Raw genomic sequence first — 17,958 nt, forward strand, 5'->3', positions numbered from 1 at the left:
AAATACACGCAAAACTGTTGCTGGTTTTTCTTCACTTATCATTCACATCACTTCACAGCCAGGCACAACAATGTTATCCAATGATCTTGCGCTACCACCTTAAACCCCAGTTCTGCATTCTGCCTCAGTTCAAATTCTGAAACCTCCTTGAACAGACTTTCCTGAGCCTCTTTAGACTTCACTTTAGAACTCTAACTCAATAATTAACTGTTGTCTTTTTATGTCGATTACGAATTCTGATAAATTTCCAATTTGCTGATTACAATTATGAGTATGAAAAAAGCTCCTATTTTGACGAAAAAACAACAAAAATCTTCTTTAGGTTCAAAGAAAATTAAATCCAAAGAGAATATCAGGAATGTGTTAGCTTCTCCATATTGCAAATATTGGTGAGTCATTATAGGTCTCTTCTTTTTTACCAATCTTACCTCCCATTGTGAATTAATGCTAAACACTGTACTGCCAACTATATAGTAATGCTTTCAATGTTGTCTTTTGTAGGCCAGTTATTTCTGCCGAGGATTCAGAATACATACATTCAATTCTTTTGGAGCAATTGCCAAAACTGGTAAATAATAGAATAAAGGTTCCATGGCTAGAACTTAAAAAAATTCCAAAGAGTGATCGAAAAGCATATCGAAACAAATATATTGATGGTCAATCATCTCAACCTATTGATAAAGAGGCAAGGTAAGAATTAGTTACATAGATTTATTGATAACACAAAAGACATTACATATTAATCTATTTAAAATAAAACAATTACAGCAAAGCCAGTATTTTTATCTTTAATTACTACTAGCACTTATTAGAAAATTATTGACACCCCTGATAACACAGTAGGAAATCTTGCCAATGATTTTGACTTACCTATAAATATTTTTAGTATGACTCTTTAATTATATGTGTTTTACCTTTATTTCAGAGAAGGTCTCATATTGGGAGTAAATGACACCACCAAAGCAATTGAGAACAGATTAATACAATCAATTTTAATAACTGGCAATGTACAACCACGTTTACTGGTTGAACACTTGATAGATAATTGCGTTTTAATGCGCATTCCAGTATTAGTAGTACCACAGTTGAAAAGTATTCTCAAAGAGTCTTGTGGCATTTCCAGTATTGTTATTGCATTTACGAATTCTCTGAAATACAGTAAGGTTTATGAGGCAATTAAAAATATTTCTGTAAAATATCCAGTGCCACGAAACCATATTCATTTCCATAGAATTGTTGATACGGCTAATAATTCGCTCATTGTTATTGATGATACCATCTTAGAGCCTTCAGTTGATGAAAAGCATGGAAGCGAAGACAACAATTTGACTGAGAGTCATAACTTTTACCTGCTTAGGAAAAATGAGAAAAAGAGAGAGTTTATTCCAGAAAAAAGCACACAGCCAATAAATAAAGCCCAATCACAAATTGCTTCCACAGATGTATTTATGGAATTTAGTCAGAACCCGGCAAAAATTTCTGTTTATAAAAACTATAGGTCGTTGAAAGTGAAACGGACAAAAGGGGATTGTAATCGGAACAAGAGGAAAATGGATACAATGCAAAAACGACAAAAGAAGCGCAAGAAAAATAAATAAAGGCCGAAGTTTATGACAATTTATTATCATTAAATCGCATGAAAAGCTACGTCAGCCCTGTATATGCGGTAAATAAAAATTCTGCAAAACTTTAACAAGGAACTATTGCAGGAAAAGTTGATGATGTAAGAAATAATAGAAAAATTAGGTGAATGAATATAAAAGTAGGAAAAACTGGCGACAAATCTATAAAAGAAATGAACATTTGAGTCAGAAAAGAAAAGGTCAGAAGTAGACATCTAGTTAGCGTATTGTGGAAACACTCAAAGCTTCTCTAATTTTTAGAACTTTCTTTTGCTTTCATTGCGTTCAGGCTACATCCACATTCTCTACCATTCCTAGTTGAACGCATATTCGTTTTATGGATTTGTCACACAATTTTCTCTACAATTATTATTATCAAGAATATAATATTTTTAATGTTTAAGCGATCTTAGACTATAATAATCTCGTAAAAATATATATTTTATATATTCTAAGAAATAAAGAATATTGTCCCAAATAATGAGTTTTTAATAAAATATATATCCTACTATACAATAAAAAACGTATTAGGAAAATACATTACTAGTGATTTTAAGCACATTTCTGAGTTAGAGTAATTTACACAAAGTGGTACCAAAAGAGTTAGCAACATAATGGTTACGCTGTTTAATTAATTAAACTATCTATAAAGCTTAGATACGGAAGAGACAGTCTGTGTGTAACGATAATTTAATTTAGAGATCTAAATTTTAATATATCTTTGTTTTAAAACTAAAAAATAAGACAATAATACCTAATGGAGCTTTTGTTGCATTAAAGTTTATAGACACGAGTCACGAGAGCGCGTAACAAAAGCGAAAGCCACAAATTTATGTATTTAGTAGAAAACCTCCCACATATTAATACCGCAAGCGATGCTTACTGCACGACATCTTTCGAAACCTATTCAAAAGGCCCTTAATGTATTGATCACAGCAATATTTATATGGAAATATTCAAGATTTATCTTATATTGAGTTTTATTTCATAGATGCAAATGGCCCTGAATGGTTTGATTAGGATTAAAACTTTGAGTAAATTCTAAATTCTTAACTATTTAGAAATAATCCTGAAACATGCCTTTCTCTAGTCAATGCATATTAAAGATATAATACACTAAATTCCTTATGTATTTAATTTATTTAAAATATACATACGTCGTTTTTATTTTGCAGTCGAAAAAATTGTTTATATTATGTAGTTTTTAAGCTGTTTCTGCCGCTTTGGCTTTGTCTGGTTTCAGTGGTTGTGACTCAGCCTCCGTAGCGGCATTGGGATTATTCCATGGCTGTTCCTCACCCGAAGCGAAAATCATGTAGACTATAAACTCAATCGCGAACAGAATAACTGTGATCCAAAATATTATTCTCCACGAAATAATCGAAGGCTGAAAACAAATTTAACAAGTTGAATGTAAAAAAATACTGTCTAGCGACTTCGAAATAAGGTATACGATAACGAAAATGGTAAAATATGTGGTGAAACCTAGGGCAAATGCAGCAGACCAAACTAAACTATATATACGAAAAGACGACACCTCGAACTCTCGTTATACAAACCACCCAACTAATTACTATACTAACGCATACACAACGAGACTATACTGATGTCACTTTTCTTAATAAGATAATTCTGTTTCCTCTTTCCTTCGACCACCCTGTTGAAACACTTCCAGGTGTAGATGTAGAAGGGGTAGTTTATAAGTTTGCTGAGTTCTTAAATGCCAAACGATGGCTTACATAGATGTACTACGTTTAAGAGGCAATTATCGGCAGAATTAAAGCAACACTTAAATGAATAGAGATCGATATTCTTATTAGTTAGCTTGTTAGTGAGCGATACTTACATCTTTTGCTGTTAATGTATTGACAACGAATGGAACAGCGATGCCTGGTATCGTAGCCACAGTATTAGTAATGGCCACTAATGTCCCCGCAAAATTCGGCGAAATATCAATATGATTAGACAAGAATCCACTGAACATTCCACCGATGGCTGTTACGGCCAGTGTCATAAGAATAACTCCTGCTACCGGTCCCCCTATGTAGCATAACAGCACGAAGCATACTAGTGGTCCCAAACTGGCTACGCCTGTTGCAATTTTTCTCGCTGTTGTGGTGGTTATCAACTGGTAAAAATATTTTTTGTTATAGCCTCAGTTGTTTATCATGCAGTGTACCTACCCCTTTCTCCCTTAGAGTATCGAGAACTTTACTGAAAATTATAGAGAATATCCACATGGTGAAGAACGGTAGTGCCGTTAAAAGTGCATTCTCGGACATTTTAAATTTAAGCACACTTTTCATGTACAAGGGTAATTCCACTAGGACCATGTACCAACCCCAGTTGGAACATGTATGGGCGATGAGAATGGCAAGAAAGGCTGGAGACAGAAATATAGCTTTCCATGGGACACTCACCTTGAAGATTTCTTTGAATTAAAAGATTCTCAGCTAATCGAAAATTTACCTCTCTACCGCCATGGGAAGACTCAGGATCGTCATGGTGAAGTGACAAATTAATTAAATCTCTTTCTTGGGGACTGATATACCGTTCTAGTGAAGGATTGTCCGCTGCTAATATACCCCAAAATATTAGCCATAATGCGCTTACCCCGCCCTCGATGTAGAAGATTAGCTCCCAGCTTAGGGAAGCGGCTATCTTCCCAGAGGCTAGTAGAAAAATCTGTAAAATAAAATGAACAAAAATTAAATTTCGCGCAAGATTTTCCCTTTCTCAGTGAAGTATCGCAATCCTATTTTAAATTCAAAATGGCGGCACAGTTACAATTGTTTTTGTACTATGACTCCATTTTGTTTTTTGTTTTCGAAAATATGCTTCCTGCGTCACCTTTCTGATTCTGAACATAGGCTGTGACACCTCATGGAAAAGGAAATGTGCTCGTTCCAAATTAAAATTTAAAATTGGAAAATTGAAGTCACTTTCATCTAAATTGAATATTCCCAAATCAACAGCTATATTGAATTGAACTAGAGGGCATCCTGCAGGAGGTGTAGATGTTTGAATAGATATTTTAAATTTCAATTAAAAGCATGCTCTGATGAAAAATATTGTAATTAAGGTGAAGGACAAGTCCATTATAATGGTCGCGCAACAGGTAGTGACTTCACCCTTCAATGCAGACTGATTGATTTATCATTTATCAGTATCCTTGTACATACCTACACTTAATTGTACATTAACGTGGGTATTTACAGGATTTTTTGCTACACATTTTGCTCACATACCACTGAACCCAAAGCTGTTCCCGAATAGACAATACTGCTCATGACGCTCCTTTCAGTAGGCGGTGCCCAGTGGGCCAGCAAACAATGCATTGCCGGAAAGGTCACTCCTCCTCCAAGGCCTGCAAATCCGCATTGACCTCATCCATGGTCACGTCCGTTGTATATTTTACCTACCTTGTAACACTCGCAACACAATAACAATACTGAAATGGATTTGCGCACATATTGGTGTCAATAGTACTGCCAACACGTTTATGGCAACAGCACCAAACATCACCCATTTGGCACTGTAGGATTCAGCTAATTTCCCTCCAGGAAGTTCGGACACGATGTAGCCCCAAAAATAGGCACTTAGTAAAAGACCTTGGACCAGTGCGTTCCACTCAAATGGACCATCCTAAAATAATGATCTTTTGATGCAGTGTAGGTAAAGATAAATCTGTAAATACATGGTCATCATTTTGATCATTGTGGATATCCAGAATGAATGAGCAAATTTAAATATTCAAAACTATTTAATCGTGCGAAATTTTCGAAAAAAAAATCTACTTTAGCTAAAACCTTGTAGCCTCGTTGCCCACCAGAGTTACCAGATTGCACTTTAATGTGGTGTCTTTAATATGCCGTTGTTAGTTCTTTGTAGGGCAAATATGCATGATATAAAAATTATATTCATTCTTCTATAGGAAACGAGCAGATGTTCCTGGAAACACCAACAAGACTTCAATGTTGTCCCACCTTCTCCAAGCATTCAAAAAAGATTTTATCTATTTTCTGTTCATTTGTATTATGGACTTTATTGTTCCTCGTTAAAATACACAGGATGTTTCAGAATTATGAGGTCAAACTAAAAAACGGTTGAACGAAGGTACTACTGCCGCCAGTACTAAATAGCCAAGCTTCGGGGAATCCCCTTTAGAATTGAGGTACTGAAATAGAAAGGCAAGGGGAGACAATGGGCAGTCGAAGTGCAGGTGAGTCGAGGTGCAGTCGAATAGTAGTAAATTCGTTAGTTTGTCTTTCTATATTTTGTTAATAAATTAACGTTTATTATCTATGGAAAGTATTTCCAATGTTATTCTGACATATAAATTACGTGTCGGTTTTAAATGATTAGTACGTGTAACTTTTACCCGTATATCACTATGGTAAAACTCGTTAAATACTGCAGGAGTCATAGACCTAAGGTATGAATTTAGATTGTGTAAAATTATATAAATCCAAGTCGATATGTTCAATTTGCTTAATTTGGTAAATTACCTAAAAATGCATGTCGCCAAAACAGCAATAATATTTGATTCATTTCTATAGAGGTATTATCACCAGAGTGTCTCAAATTGATCTTGATTGGAGATAAAAAGGACACAAAATGTTTATTTAATAAACAAATGCTAAATTTGAGCTATTATATCACTAAGAAAATTACCTCTAATGATAGTTATGTCAATTTAGGTATATTACTACAACAATACCCAATTACTTAATATAAAACCTATTCTTAATCATATCATAAAGAACGCCTTACAAAAATACCCAAAAATATATAGAGTGTCTGAGAAACGTCTGGTACGGACGTCGAGTAAACATAAAACATACCTACCAAGCAGACTAATTGGCACCGTCCTAATTAATCTGGTTGGTAAATATGTCTTAGGTTTACAAAAATTGCTTAATTATACAAGGTTTACTGGCTTGGCGTCTTTGCTTTAAAAATGCGATTTTTTATCTAATGTTTATGGGAAATTAAGTAGTTCATAAGTTTTTAGTATTATGATATTAAAGTTAATACATAATAAGATAATGGAAAGCAAATCGGCAGAGCTATATAGGGACAAAGCACTATCGAGCGAGGTTACTACCTCAGCCCCCACTAAAGGGCCAAGTGTCGGGGAATCCCCTTCTAGATTGAGATACCTCCGCGAAAGTGAAATGAAAAGACACGGCGAAATAATGGGCAGTCGAAGTACAGGTGAGTGGAGCAATAGTAAATTCGATAGGTTGCCTTTCCATATTTTGTTAAAAAATCCATATTTATTAACTATAGAGAATCTTTCCATATATTTCCTATTATTCCTATATATTTATCTTTCAACTAAGAAATATGTTGAAACATTGTATAGGGTAGGAACAAAAAAAAATTATAAGACTTTAGCTCTATATTTCTACCCCCTAGTGTGTTGTAGTAATGTGTGGGACACCGCGTATAGAGTGCGAATGGCATTTTTAAAATTTTTAGCTTTGACTCAACTTACCTCGGAACCGCTATTACCATGTTCACTTCCTCCGACCGCAGTATAATTCACCATGCTTACTATGGCTACATGGAAGTTGACCTTTAGTCCATAAATTATTCCCATGCCTATAGATCCTAGTATACATACGACATATCTCGTATGTAATTTTCCTGCAACGTGATAGATAATTTAACAACGACATATTTGATAACAATTCATTAATCATTGAAGAAGTCATGAATAAACCGTAGCAAAATATACGAAAATATATATTTTTTTAATTTTTTTAAAAGAAAACGTATATCCATGCAAAAATAGAATCTTAAATTATAACCGAATTTAACAGCCGCCGATTCGGCTTTGCCAAAGTCCCTATTTTTAGACATTGATGCATTTTTATTACTCTGTTTAAAATGTTACAGTTACATGCCTAAACATCTTGACCAGTAAATATCCATACAGGCGCCGAAACGCTAACATGCAGGTCTCGTTATAAAGGGGTCACCCTCAACTATCTTGCATTAGAAATTTGACTTTGACATCTTTAATATATCTTTTCAGGGTTTAGCAGGCAGTCGTCTATTGCAGTTAGGTAGGTTATAGAATTTATACAGGGTATCCCACCGGGAGTGACCATTATAAATTTTGGAAAACCTATGAATAGCAAGATTGTGAAAATTTTATGGTTTGATAAGAGTCTAGGGGCGATCTCATGTTAAATTATTTTCAATGACGTCACACCTCCGGTTTCATCGGAAGTCGACACCTGCTTGCTTACTTTAAATGGAACACCACATACATATATTATTGTATTTTTGAATTCTATGTTCTGTTTAAACACAAGCTAATTGATACGTTAGCTTTGCGCAAAAGCAGAACATGATCATGATCGAATATGCTCGTTATATTTTATTATTAAAAAATTATAATTACAACCAATATGAACAAGGGAAAACCGCATTATTAAGATGTGAGCTTCAGTCTGGAAACCTAAAATGTATATTTAAATTTAACGGTTTTTGCTCATGTAGGTCACCTATTTTCGAATATATGATCTCAACAAGTTGCCAATAAATTCCAATTAAAATTTCGCGCATTCCAGATGAAGAACGCGAGCTTCTACCATCAGGATATCAGTTTAGAAGCAGTCAATATGATCCTTAAACCTAAGTATAATTACTTAGGTTTAAGGATCTTAGGTTAAATTTTGCGTCATATCTTGAATGGGGCCCGGGGGCAGTCACTTGGGAAGAGAGCTTGAATTATGGATTCTGAGAAAATCCCTAATAACCAGAAGAATTTATTACATTTGGCTTTGCCCCAACTATCAATGAACGTCTCAAGGAGTTGGGTTGTAATCTTTCTGGAAAAATTAACTAGTTAAATCGTTAACCAATGTAACAATTTAACTGTAATTTTTAAGGTCATTGTGTCAATGTAGTGGCAAATTGTACCTGGAAGATCACGTTAGCTATTTTTGCGATTATTTGAACGTTTCCATATGGATAAAAAGGAATATATCGGACAAACGGATTCCTTTTGGTAAAGTTATCAGCCTATGGACCCTTTAATTAACGCAGAAAACAAGAGTAATTCAGCAAGATATCTACAGAGGGATAAATAAACTTTTCCATTTAGGCGTTGTTTACTATTTTGAAATTTCAAAATGGCATCTGCCGCCATTTTATATTTGACCATTAAGGTAGTTGAGTTATCACGCGACAAATATTACCTAAGCCACCACGCGGTTCCACTTCTAGTTCCTTGACACCCTTCATGGTGAAGCTGAATCAAATCTTCGCACCTAAAAAAAATTTATACTGAGTTATTTTTGGAAATTTAGTGAATTATTTTTGGAATGTTAATTCCTAAAATTCACCATCTATTATAAAATGAACTATGCAGGTTTCGTCGTTTGGTCAATTTCACCCGTAGAATTGTTGTACGTTCCTACTTCATCTTAATGTTCTGCAATTGTGTATGTAATTATATGCCTATTAAAAATGTGATTCGTTCTCGTAAGGGGTTTTTCTAGGTTTGCATTTAAAATGAGTGTGCTGCACAGAAATATGGAGCATTACAAATTTCATTTTTATAAAAAAAACAGCGGCATATCATATTTTTCGTTTAAAACGTTCAAGATTACGTGAAGAGGGATGCCACAGGTGAAATTAAAACCATTGTTTTTCCCTTAAAAAACATATCTCAATACCTATTTTGCACCCCCAAATTTTCATAAAATTATTTAATGCCTGAACGGATTTAATAGAAAAATAAAAAATATATATCACACTGTATTTCGGACAAGAACCGAAACCGGACCCATGTTCACATGAACTTTTTCTCTTAAAATTATCTACAGATTCGCCCTCTGAGTTTTGGCATACTATTATGATACACTCCGTATAATAAAAAATTTGTAAATACATATTTTTTCTTTCCTATTCTTTGGCGGGAATATCGATTAACGATTTAATCTCACCCCGTTCTCGACCCAGCTCCTTCACAATTATTTTTATCAATATAAAATTTCATAAATATTTCTCCATTTTTTATAATCAAATAATGGTTGGTTTAAGTTAATACGGCGCAAACAGCATAATAAGATAATTAAATAGGTAATTATATTCTTCTATTTGCAGCTTAAAGACCCCATTATTCGGTTAAGTGACAAATGAAGTAAGAATTCTCGCCTTTTTTTCTAAAACAATACATTAATACTAGCGATTATATGGCTCTTTATTTACCTTGGAAGTAAATTTCCGACAGTGTTGTCGTCCCGATGTTTTATTTCTAGTTGCCATGGAGATGAATGTCAAATAAACGTCACCCTTCGTATTATAATTCACTTTGTGTTTCAAACTTAATTTATACTTAATTTTGGTAAGTTTTTCACAATTTTATCAAATCTTGCATTAAAAAAATGGTATATATGCATATATATGTACATTGCGGTTGTGAAGGACTTACTTATGACTTCCATGTCTTAGATTTAAACTTGACGTTCAGGACATAATAAGGTACTTTATACCCTACGCACATAACACACTATTATTCGAACAAGTAACATAACATACGAAACATTTTTAACTTACCGCTTGTTACTTCATTTGTCCTTACCAATTTCGCACTTTTTATTAATAAACTACGACGCGATTCTTCAGTCAGTCTGCTTACCTGTATCACTCCTGCTTTATCAAATTTCTTTCGAATGAAATTACCAAAACTTGAATCGGAATTTCACAATACGCCACTGATCACCATGCTTTCATTCAACATTAACCGAAAATAATCTTCTCAAACTCAGCATGAATCGCACCAAAGAAAATACAGATGCTCCGGCTTGGCGCGTTTAAGTTAAATGCCGGTCGATTCTCAAATAGTGTCAGCAGGAAAGTCAGGACCGTCACGCATCTTCCGCCTCTCAAGGTGACCTCTAACTGTCATCGACCGCGCCTCCTGCAAAAGGACCAAGCGCGGCATTTCGATCAATGAAATCGCAGGTACGCATCTCCTTCCCGAAAATACCTCGACAAAGGCACGTTCGACGTATGTATGTATAAGTAACAGTAAACGTTGACGCGATGTGTCGAAATTTATTGCAATATTGTAGAGTCAAGGAGAGATTTTGTGGCCTAAAAAGAAGGAGAATACGTGCGACGATGGACGTACCGTTTAATAATGGTCAGGATTCATTATATTTGAAGCGCGATATGAGGCAAAAATTCCATTTTGATGTAAAATAATTTGCGCCAGTTCACGTATTTAGTTCACAATGGCTAATTGACGCTGAAAAATTGTGACTTAGCACGTGTTTCACAACATTTCGTAATATTATTTTCAGTGTATTACGCTTCGTATATCGAACACTTACTTTCCCTTATATTAAATTTAATTTCGTTCATCTTCTAAAAGCCAATGATCGATAACAAAAACCTGTAGGTAATAACGTGCGCTTAACATGAACCAGCCTTTAGTTAAATTTGGAAATGCCAGAGTATGTCTAAGATTAACACTGAATGTGTTTGTTTTCAGAGTCGTTTAATACTTAACTAATCTCAAATATGATGATGTGGGATCTAGGATCTTTGCATTTTTTTTTGTAAATTCTAGAAATTAAAACAATTTGATTTTTTATGGAATAGCCTGTCCAAACCTTTTTCCATTTAACCGGCTGCACAGCTCCCACTAGTTCAGGAATCTCAATTGAGGATGCATTGTATATGGTTGTCAAAATGTGAAACCTAGTGAAAGGTCCAAACAAGCGGAAAACGAAAGACTAAACTAACTATAGAAAAAAGCTCAATTTGTTTTTCTTTATAATATGTTAAGTAGATAAAAAAATAAATACAAAACAAGGTAACTGTCTAAATAATCTCATAAAAAATCAATCGTTAGTCTTTTATTTAATAGCCCTATTAAGAGATTTTTTTCCTACCCCCCAAAGGTCAGAATACAAAGAGAGACTTCTATAAGATACGGCTTAAAGATTTACCTAATGTACATAACACGGTCGCTACATTAATAGATTGCTATATCAAAAGTACTTTCAGTGCTCGTTTTTAGTTTATCCTGGCCATAAGTTGAAACTGAATTTAGCGTGTATGCGACACAGGAAAGCGTAAAATTGCAAGAAAAACCAATTATTGCACCAAATTTTTTGGGACACCATTAAAAATCTCCATTATTTTTCGAAGAACGAAAGACATAATAGTTGTTAAAAATACATCATAAGATTTATAATTAAAAAGGCATAAACGTTTAATTTTCAGTATCGAACAAAAAACATTAATTTTACAACAATTTGAAAGACAGCTTAAACACATTTCATAATAATCAGAAAAACTATCACATTATAGTATCACACAATTGGCTCATAATAATTTTTTTTAGAAAATACATGAAAATATCATTAATTATCTAATTTTTCAACTTTTCAAGTGATCTACATTTCGTTTCGTACAAGAACTTAACATGGTTTCAACTTCCACCCAGAAATACTATCATCAATCTCAAATGTAACGAGCGCGTTAATTCACAACTCATATTGGCGCCCCTGTATCTAGACCCATAAACTGCTTACACAGCTCATATGTCGAAAAAGATGTAGCCACCATTGGTGTGGCTCTCATATAGTTAATGGACATGCCTCTGTATAGGCCTTTGATAATACCGTGATCTGAGTAAATGTGCTTTAACGTCTTTATCATGCCATGGCCAAAATGTTGCGTCTCCGGTTTCATCATGGCCAGCTGCATCCGTCTTCTAGTAACATCCAGGGGATAGCTGAAGCTCTGTGCTATGGCTCCCGCTAAACCTCCGCACAAAAGTTTCGCTGGAACAGTGAGGACCACTCCGCCTGAAAAGCAAATGTTTAGTAATATTATTCTGTTGAAAAAAAGCTTTGTTTTAATTTTTATTCTGGAGTTTATTTTCCGCATTTCCGGAATCGAAATAGAGTATTTCGGAATGGCAAAAAAAGTACTTCTGTGGGATGTCTGAATGTGCCCTTGTGTTGCTTTGCTTTTGTATTTAATAGATAATATAATTATATAGAATATATAGATAGAAACTAATAAATTCATATAGGACATACCTGTGTTCTTGGAACGTGGCCGTGAGGTCCACGCTGGTAAGTATTTTAAACAGCCGTATTTCAGGTACTCGAAACAATAAAATGATAAGCCCGCATACGGGACCATTCCCATTATTGTGGGCGTAAAACCTCTATAGAGTGCACGAAATCCGCCTTCGTCTTTAAATATTGTCGTGGCTGTGTGCACAATACCTGTGTATACATGTTCACCAGTTACCTGGAAAGAAATTTCGATGTTAACGAATTTATATTTAAAACTCTCTTAAAATTTGAAAAACAGTCGTTCGCAACACTTGCCAAAGATAAAAAGAAACGTGCAATTATTGTCATTTACTTTGGAAGTAGTGTATGTATTCACATAGTACATACAAAACTTCAGCTTGTCCATTCCATGTGTAAATGAAAAGTCATATTATTTTTTCAGTTGTTTATGTTACATATTCCTGCAGATATCACTTACTTGAAACGCTAATCTTGCTCTAATAGTATCCAAAGGATAAGTCAAAAATACTGCGGTCAACCCCGCACCTGCTCCTGCAATAAACTTATCAATATGAGACTTTTCTCCAAAAATTCCATCCAGGTACTTCTTGAAAATCTCAAACGATGTAAATTGACAAGCAGCATAAGGGAATATCCGGACCATTTGGGCATTATTACCCTAAAAAAATATAATTTCCTTTTTATAAAAACCCCTATATCTGCGACCAGCCCCGCAATCATCTGTATAAAGCACTAAAATTATGTTAATTTATCAATACCTTGTACAAAGCAAAAAATCCTTCTCTAGATACTATATGTTTTAGTCCACTGAGCACCCCATGATTTGTATGATGGTGATTGTGAGCTTGAAGCAAAATTTTCACCCTATCTAAAGGTGCCACTACTGTTTTTGATACCATTCCTGCAATGCCTGAAACATAAAATTGTTGTAAATTTCTTTAATTCAATATATCCCAGAAAACTTAGGATATACAAGATTCAAGCTACTTTTACAATGAACATTATGAGAATATTGCCAAAATAGTAAGTCACAGATTCAATTAAATTTAGAAAAAGTTGTTCTTGAAACACATTCAACAAATCAGAAAACAATCCACAAATACTTGATAAACTTTTCTGTGCAATCTCATTTTTCAAATTGGGTTAAATTCTGGACTATGAATTGCTCAAAAGGATTCTTAAACAGCTTTCTGGTTAAGACAAACCTATATATTTGGGGGAGGAGGGGAAATGTCAAGGAAAGTAAAACTCTACTCAACTTTAACTGTTCACATAATACTTACCCCCACTAGCAAGGTTTTTGCAAATTACTACAACCTGCAGTCCTTGTCCTCCAGATGAAACTTCCCTTTTCAAAGTGCTCATCTTTGGGCTTTATTCCTAATATTGAACATGTTAGATTTTAATTAATCATTATTATTAACTGAATACTTGCCTTTAATATTTATTAACCATCAGCTTTTGCACTATATTTAACTATTGTTCATTCAATAATTTGAGAAACGTAGTACTTATGCGGCACTGGTAAAAACTTTCACTTGGTGTCATCATTAGTGGCTATTGCAGTATAAAAGCAGGCTATGAAATTTCTCTACAATATATAATAAGTTTACTTTAATCACCCATTGCCAATAAGCTATGTATTAATATTTATTGTTGGTGCTGTTAAACTTTATAGGAAAATTGTTCAAATTAAAAGTTTTGATATCATTGACACGAGCCTTACATTTTAATATTGACTAATGTGAACAACAGAACACTTTGGTAAATAATGAAATATTTATTTTATTATTAGATCATTGTGTTTCAAGGGGAGCAATAATAAGTAGATCAAAGTTCACATTTATTTTTTGAAATGGCCTGATCTTACATTTTGTTGCCAAAAAACTTAACTAAAACGCCACGAAAAAATCAACAGTAACAAATCAAAATAAAATTTTCTTTTTTGGGGTTAAGACCATTTCTTGACAACCACTTCAAGTAAATATGAAGAATTTTTGTGTTTTGTTGCGACTTGACGATATTTTCGAAATATGGATAAGGCACGAATTTACTTTATATTTTTAAATTTTGAGTATTAGCAATAAAAATTTAAAGTTACTCTGACATTATTAAGCGCAAATTCAAATTTGGCGCCAAGTGTATCGATTAAGTGTCAATGTCAAATGTAGCAATTTAATCGAAAGAGTAACACCTTAAAATCGTGTTGATGATGCTGACGTCATTATGACGTCTCAAAAATTTCACTAAATGAACCACCAGGCAGTAGACATCACCTTGACGTTACACGAGTACTGAGGATTGTTCTAACTACTCGTTAGCTTTGGGGAATCGGTGCTTCCATGCATGTGTTATTTCTATGAACTCGACAACAATGCAATATAATAACCTCACATACATGAACGTGAAAATTTTAATTTTTTATATTCTGTTTGTATTTAATATTTATTGATATTATTTTAAGTTCAGAAATGCATTCTTTGCGTTAAATGTTTATTTCTGTAAATTTAACAAACTTTAGAAGCAGCAAACGAATCTCCTACAATTATGGCTGGCCAAAGCATCTTTAAAGCTTTTGGCTGGATTAATCCAAACAACCTCCATTTTACCAAAAAGTGAGTTACAAATCAATTCCTTTTAAAGTCAACAGAACTCATTAATTTCAGGTTCACTTACGTAAACTTCAACATCTCATGTGTAGGACTGAGAGATGATATTAAGTCTCTAGCACAACAAATACCTGAAAAACCAAAAAGGCCATTAACTGCTTACTTCAAATTTCTAACAGAAAAACGCCCTGCACTGGTCAAAACCAATCCATCTTTATCTAATATTGAAATAATAAAGACACTTTCTCAGCAATGGTCTCAATTGAATGCCAAGGAAAAGGAAACATATATATTAGCTGCTTTGGAAGAGAAGGAAATATATGATGAAAAACTTTTTAAATATAATGCACAGTTAACTCCTGAGCACGAGAAAATTCTAAAGGAAATTAAAGTGGAAAAACAAAAAGACAAAATAAAGCGTAAAGTGAAGTTAGAAAATAAGGCTGAAGGAAAACCTAAAAAACCAGTTACTGCATTTGCTATATTCTTGAAAGAGAATTTTGTCCAAGGGAAATCTGTAGTGGATTCAATGAGAGATATCACAGAAAAATGGACAAAACTTCCTGAATCTGAAAAACAAAAGTACCAAATGCAATGGCAAAAAAACAAAGAAAAATATGATGCTGATCTTGTGAGTTGGGAGAATCGAATGATTGCAAAGGGAAAGTCTTTCCTTGTCAGAGATTCTTTATTGAAAAGTAAATCTAAGATTAAGACCAAAAGTAAAGAAAAAAGCAGGAAAACAGAATAGGGACGCGAGTGTCTTCACTTAACATCATCTTCTGCCTCAACAAGTGAAGGCACAAAGTGGACAGAAACTGCATCTACTGAAAAAAATACACACTGTGACAACAAAGAATTTAGTTCACATAAAAATGATTTGAACACTATTCATCAAGTAAAAACTTTCGAAAGTAATTTAGACAGTGCAGTTTCTGAAGTAAAAAGTCGGATAAAAGAGGTAAACACTGATGAATCAAAGGAGCAAAATTCTGATTCTACAGTTAGTAATGGTTTGTTTGGCAAAATACAGAAATATTTTAAGTTTTAATTTTTGTTCATGGAGAATAAAAAGCTTAAAATGTATATTTTTTTTTATAATTTTAACATGATTTACTTTAGTTATTTCCAACTGATATAGTATTCTTTATATGTATAAATTTGTGGTGTAGTATTTGAATGAACCTTTCTCACTTTAATAAAAATTATGCTTGAAATATTGCAAAAAGTTGTTTACTTTGTAAGATATAAGCTCAGCCACATTCCAGATATATCAGGCTACAATTATTGTACTTTACAAACAAATCTGCATAGTGCAAAAATATTAAATGCAGTTAATTGTTTGTTCATTTGTTAAAAATAATATGTAATATTCAGGATAGGTTTAACTAACACAATTAAAATTTTATACTGAGATGGTAAGTAAATATAAATCTTTATTGAAAAAATAACAAAACACCTATTTTTTTACAGTAAAAAACCTTAGATCTTTCAATAAATAAGCTGAAGAAAATAAATCTTTAAAAACAATATGCACATAAAGACAAAAAAATATACTAACACATCACTAATTAAAGTTTTAAATACAGAAAACAACTTCAAGAAGTGACTAATTCGCGTCCTTGATTGATTTTGAATGAGTAATAGGAAATTAAATTGGGCATTAGGAGCATCTTCCTGAGATTGAGATAGGACTATTACTTCGAAGCACAATAAAGGAACAAATATTTTATTTAAAAAGATACTACTGGGGTTTTCAAAAAGGCACAATAAAACATTCATTAAAAAAGCAAGAAGGATAATAATTGATATACGGTGCTGAATGATCACAGAGGTTTTACGAACTATGGTTGCATCCTGATTCAAAGATGTTAAATGTCCATGTTTATTGATTGAGACACAAGAATTTGGAACATCATTAGATTGTATTGATAAGTTATTGCCAGAAAAAGTTTCAGTGCTAGTTTCACTTCCATCATGCAAGCTACTGTACCCTGGAAATACATGGCTCAAAGGCCTATTAGAAAATTTATCAGATGTGTAAAGTACCTTCTAGCTCATAACTTCCATTCCTCTGTTCAACACCAGTTATCCTCTGCAGTCTTTTCTCAGAATTTTCTAATATTCTTCTTCTCCTTGCCACTCGTCTGGCTTCTACATCTGTCATGCTTACAATATGTGAAATATGAGAATTCAGCTGAAAAAAATAAACATAATTTTTTCAACTGTTGCTTCAGTTTCTAACTTGTCTTTAAAAAATGCATTAAGTGTGGTTTATTTGCTTTTCCTTTGTCTTATAGCTATTGTGATTTGTAGTAAATCATGAGGTTTTGTTACATTTTATATAATAAGCAAATAGCTTCAGAAAGTACAAGACTTCAGCCATATCGTTTTTCCCGATAAACAGCCCCCCAAGTTAATCAGTCAGTTATACATATTTTCTTATAAAAGCCCCACTTGCCTCAAATTATGGTACGTTGCGAAGATGTATTAATATATGCACTTTAAGTTTGTTTAATTTAAATTAAAATTGCCAAATTGAAAACCAACAACAAACATTAAAAGAATAAACATTAATATATTCTTTAACATGACTTTGAAGTTGACATGAGAAAAGTCACATGTGTCTTCACATGCTGACAATTG

The 17,958-nt window shown here is 33.5% G+C and overlaps 4 protein-coding genes and 2 long non-coding RNA genes across 8 annotated transcripts; 3 read left to right on the top strand and 3 right to left on the bottom strand.

Moving 5' to 3' along the window:
* The first annotated feature begins 4 nt into the window (after positions 1 to 4).
* LOC136340369 (uncharacterized) lies at positions 5 to 2,111 on the top strand. Its single transcript, XM_066284416.1, has 3 exons — positions 5 to 389; positions 502 to 690; positions 926 to 2,111. Exons 1-3 carry the CDS (start codon positions 268 to 270, stop codon positions 1,596 to 1,598), a joined length of 984 nt encoding a protein of 327 aa, XP_066140513.1. The 5' UTR covers positions 5 to 267; the 3' UTR covers positions 1,599 to 2,111.
* Positions 1,603 to 10,505, bottom strand: MFS3 (major facilitator superfamily transporter 3). Its single transcript, XM_066284405.1, has 9 exons — positions 10,282 to 10,505; positions 8,837 to 8,908; positions 7,123 to 7,274; positions 5,045 to 5,267; positions 4,871 to 4,989; positions 4,092 to 4,307; positions 3,806 to 4,042; positions 3,469 to 3,750; positions 1,603 to 3,009 (listed from the first exon to the last, which is right to left on the bottom strand). Exons 2-9 carry the CDS (start codon positions 8,880 to 8,882, stop codon positions 2,827 to 2,829), a joined length of 1,458 nt encoding a protein of 485 aa, XP_066140502.1. The 5' UTR covers positions 8,883 to 8,908; positions 10,282 to 10,505; the 3' UTR covers positions 1,603 to 2,826.
* A 35-nt stretch (positions 10,506 to 10,540) lies between these two features.
* LOC136340390 (uncharacterized) lies at positions 10,541 to 11,156 on the top strand. Its single transcript, XR_010732290.1, has 2 exons — positions 10,541 to 10,657; positions 10,718 to 11,156. It is a non-coding gene; the product is annotated as an uncharacterized lncRNA (long non-coding RNA).
* Positions 11,157 to 11,840: 684 nt separating this feature from the next.
* LOC136340370 (solute carrier family 25 member 16-like) lies at positions 11,841 to 15,486 on the bottom strand. Of its 3 annotated transcripts, none has more exons than XM_066284418.1 (7): positions 15,380 to 15,486; positions 14,139 to 14,294; positions 13,987 to 14,083; positions 13,462 to 13,613; positions 13,161 to 13,361; positions 12,701 to 12,917; positions 11,841 to 12,463 (listed from the first exon to the last, which is right to left on the bottom strand). In XM_066284418.1, the coding sequence occupies exons 3-7, from the start codon at positions 14,066 to 14,068 to the stop codon at positions 12,147 to 12,149; spliced, it is 969 nt and encodes a 322-aa protein (XP_066140515.1). In that variant the 5' UTR covers positions 14,069 to 14,083; positions 14,139 to 14,294; positions 15,380 to 15,486; the 3' UTR covers positions 11,841 to 12,146. The 3 variants fall into 3 exon arrangements, with proteins under 3 accessions (XP_066140515.1, XP_066140514.1, XP_066140516.1); XM_066284417.1 differs by lacking the exon at positions 15,380 to 15,486 and adding an exon at positions 14,430 to 14,663; XM_066284419.1 differs by lacking the exon at positions 15,380 to 15,486 and adding an exon at positions 14,574 to 14,593.
* Positions 14,930 to 16,540, top strand: LOC136340375 (transcription factor A, mitochondrial-like). Its single transcript, XM_066284423.1, has 2 exons — positions 14,930 to 15,318; positions 15,370 to 16,540. The coding sequence occupies exons 1-2, from the start codon at positions 15,251 to 15,253 to the stop codon at positions 16,061 to 16,063; spliced, it is 762 nt and encodes a 253-aa protein (XP_066140520.1). The 5' UTR covers positions 14,930 to 15,250; the 3' UTR covers positions 16,064 to 16,540.
* Positions 16,541 to 16,730: 190 nt separating this feature from the next.
* LOC136340387 (uncharacterized) lies at positions 16,731 to 17,911 on the bottom strand. Its single transcript, XR_010732287.1, has 3 exons — positions 17,774 to 17,911; positions 17,362 to 17,509; positions 16,731 to 17,306 (listed from the first exon to the last, which is right to left on the bottom strand). It is a non-coding gene; the product is annotated as an uncharacterized lncRNA (long non-coding RNA).
* Between the last annotated feature and the right edge of the window lie 47 nt (positions 17,912 to 17,958).

This window comes from Euwallacea fornicatus, chromosome 7 (assembly GCF_040115645.1).
Source record: "Euwallacea fornicatus isolate EFF26 chromosome 7, ASM4011564v1, whole genome shotgun sequence".
In the NCBI taxonomy this organism is placed as follows: domain Eukaryota; kingdom Metazoa; phylum Arthropoda; class Insecta; order Coleoptera; family Curculionidae; genus Euwallacea; species Euwallacea fornicatus.

What these genes read in the sequence shown, in the direction of transcription:
- LOC136340369 (XM_066284416.1), top strand. Translation starts at nt 268, where the DNA reads ATGAGTATGAAAAAAGCTCCTATTTTGACGAAAAAACAACAAAAATCT. An exon ending in TCTCCATATTGCAAATATTG is followed by an intron (nt 390 to 501) that starts GTGAGTCATTAT and finishes TGTCTTTTGTAG; the next exon opens with GCCAGTTATTTCTGCCGAGG. An exon ending in CCTATTGATAAAGAGGCAAG is followed by an intron (nt 691 to 925) that starts GTAAGAATTAGT and finishes CCTTTATTTCAG; the next exon opens with AGAAGGTCTCATATTGGGAG.
- MFS3 (XM_066284405.1), bottom strand. Translation starts at nt 8,882, where the DNA reads ATGAAGGGTGTCAAGGAACTAGAAGTGGAACCGCGTGGTGGCTTAG. An exon ending in TGTGTTGCGAGTGTTACAAG is followed by an intron (nt 4,990 to 5,044) that starts GTAGGTAAAATA and finishes GCGGATTTGCAG; the next exon opens with GCCTTGGAGGAGGAGTGACC. An exon ending in CTTCCCATGGCGGTAGAGAG is followed by an intron (nt 4,043 to 4,091) that starts GTAAATTTTCGA and finishes GAAATCTTCAAG; the next exon opens with GTGAGTGTCCCATGGAAAGC.
- LOC136340370 (XM_066284418.1), bottom strand. Translation starts at nt 14,068, where the DNA reads ATGAGCACTTTGAAAAGGGAAGTTTCATCTGGAGGACAAGGACTGCAG. An exon ending in GATTTTTTGCTTTGTACAAG is followed by an intron (nt 13,362 to 13,461) that starts GTATTGATAAAT and finishes ATATTTTTTTAG; the next exon opens with GGTAATAATGCCCAAATGGT. An exon ending in GCCACGTTCCAAGAACACAG is followed by an intron (nt 12,464 to 12,700) that starts GTATGTCCTATA and finishes TTTGCTTTTCAG; the next exon opens with GCGGAGTGGTCCTCACTGTT.
- LOC136340375 (XM_066284423.1), top strand. Translation starts at nt 15,251, where the DNA reads ATGGCTGGCCAAAGCATCTTTAAAGCTTTTGGCTGGATTAATCCAAAC. An exon ending in AACCTCCATTTTACCAAAAA is followed by an intron (nt 15,319 to 15,369) that starts GTGAGTTACAAA and finishes CATTAATTTCAG; the next exon opens with GTTCACTTACGTAAACTTCA.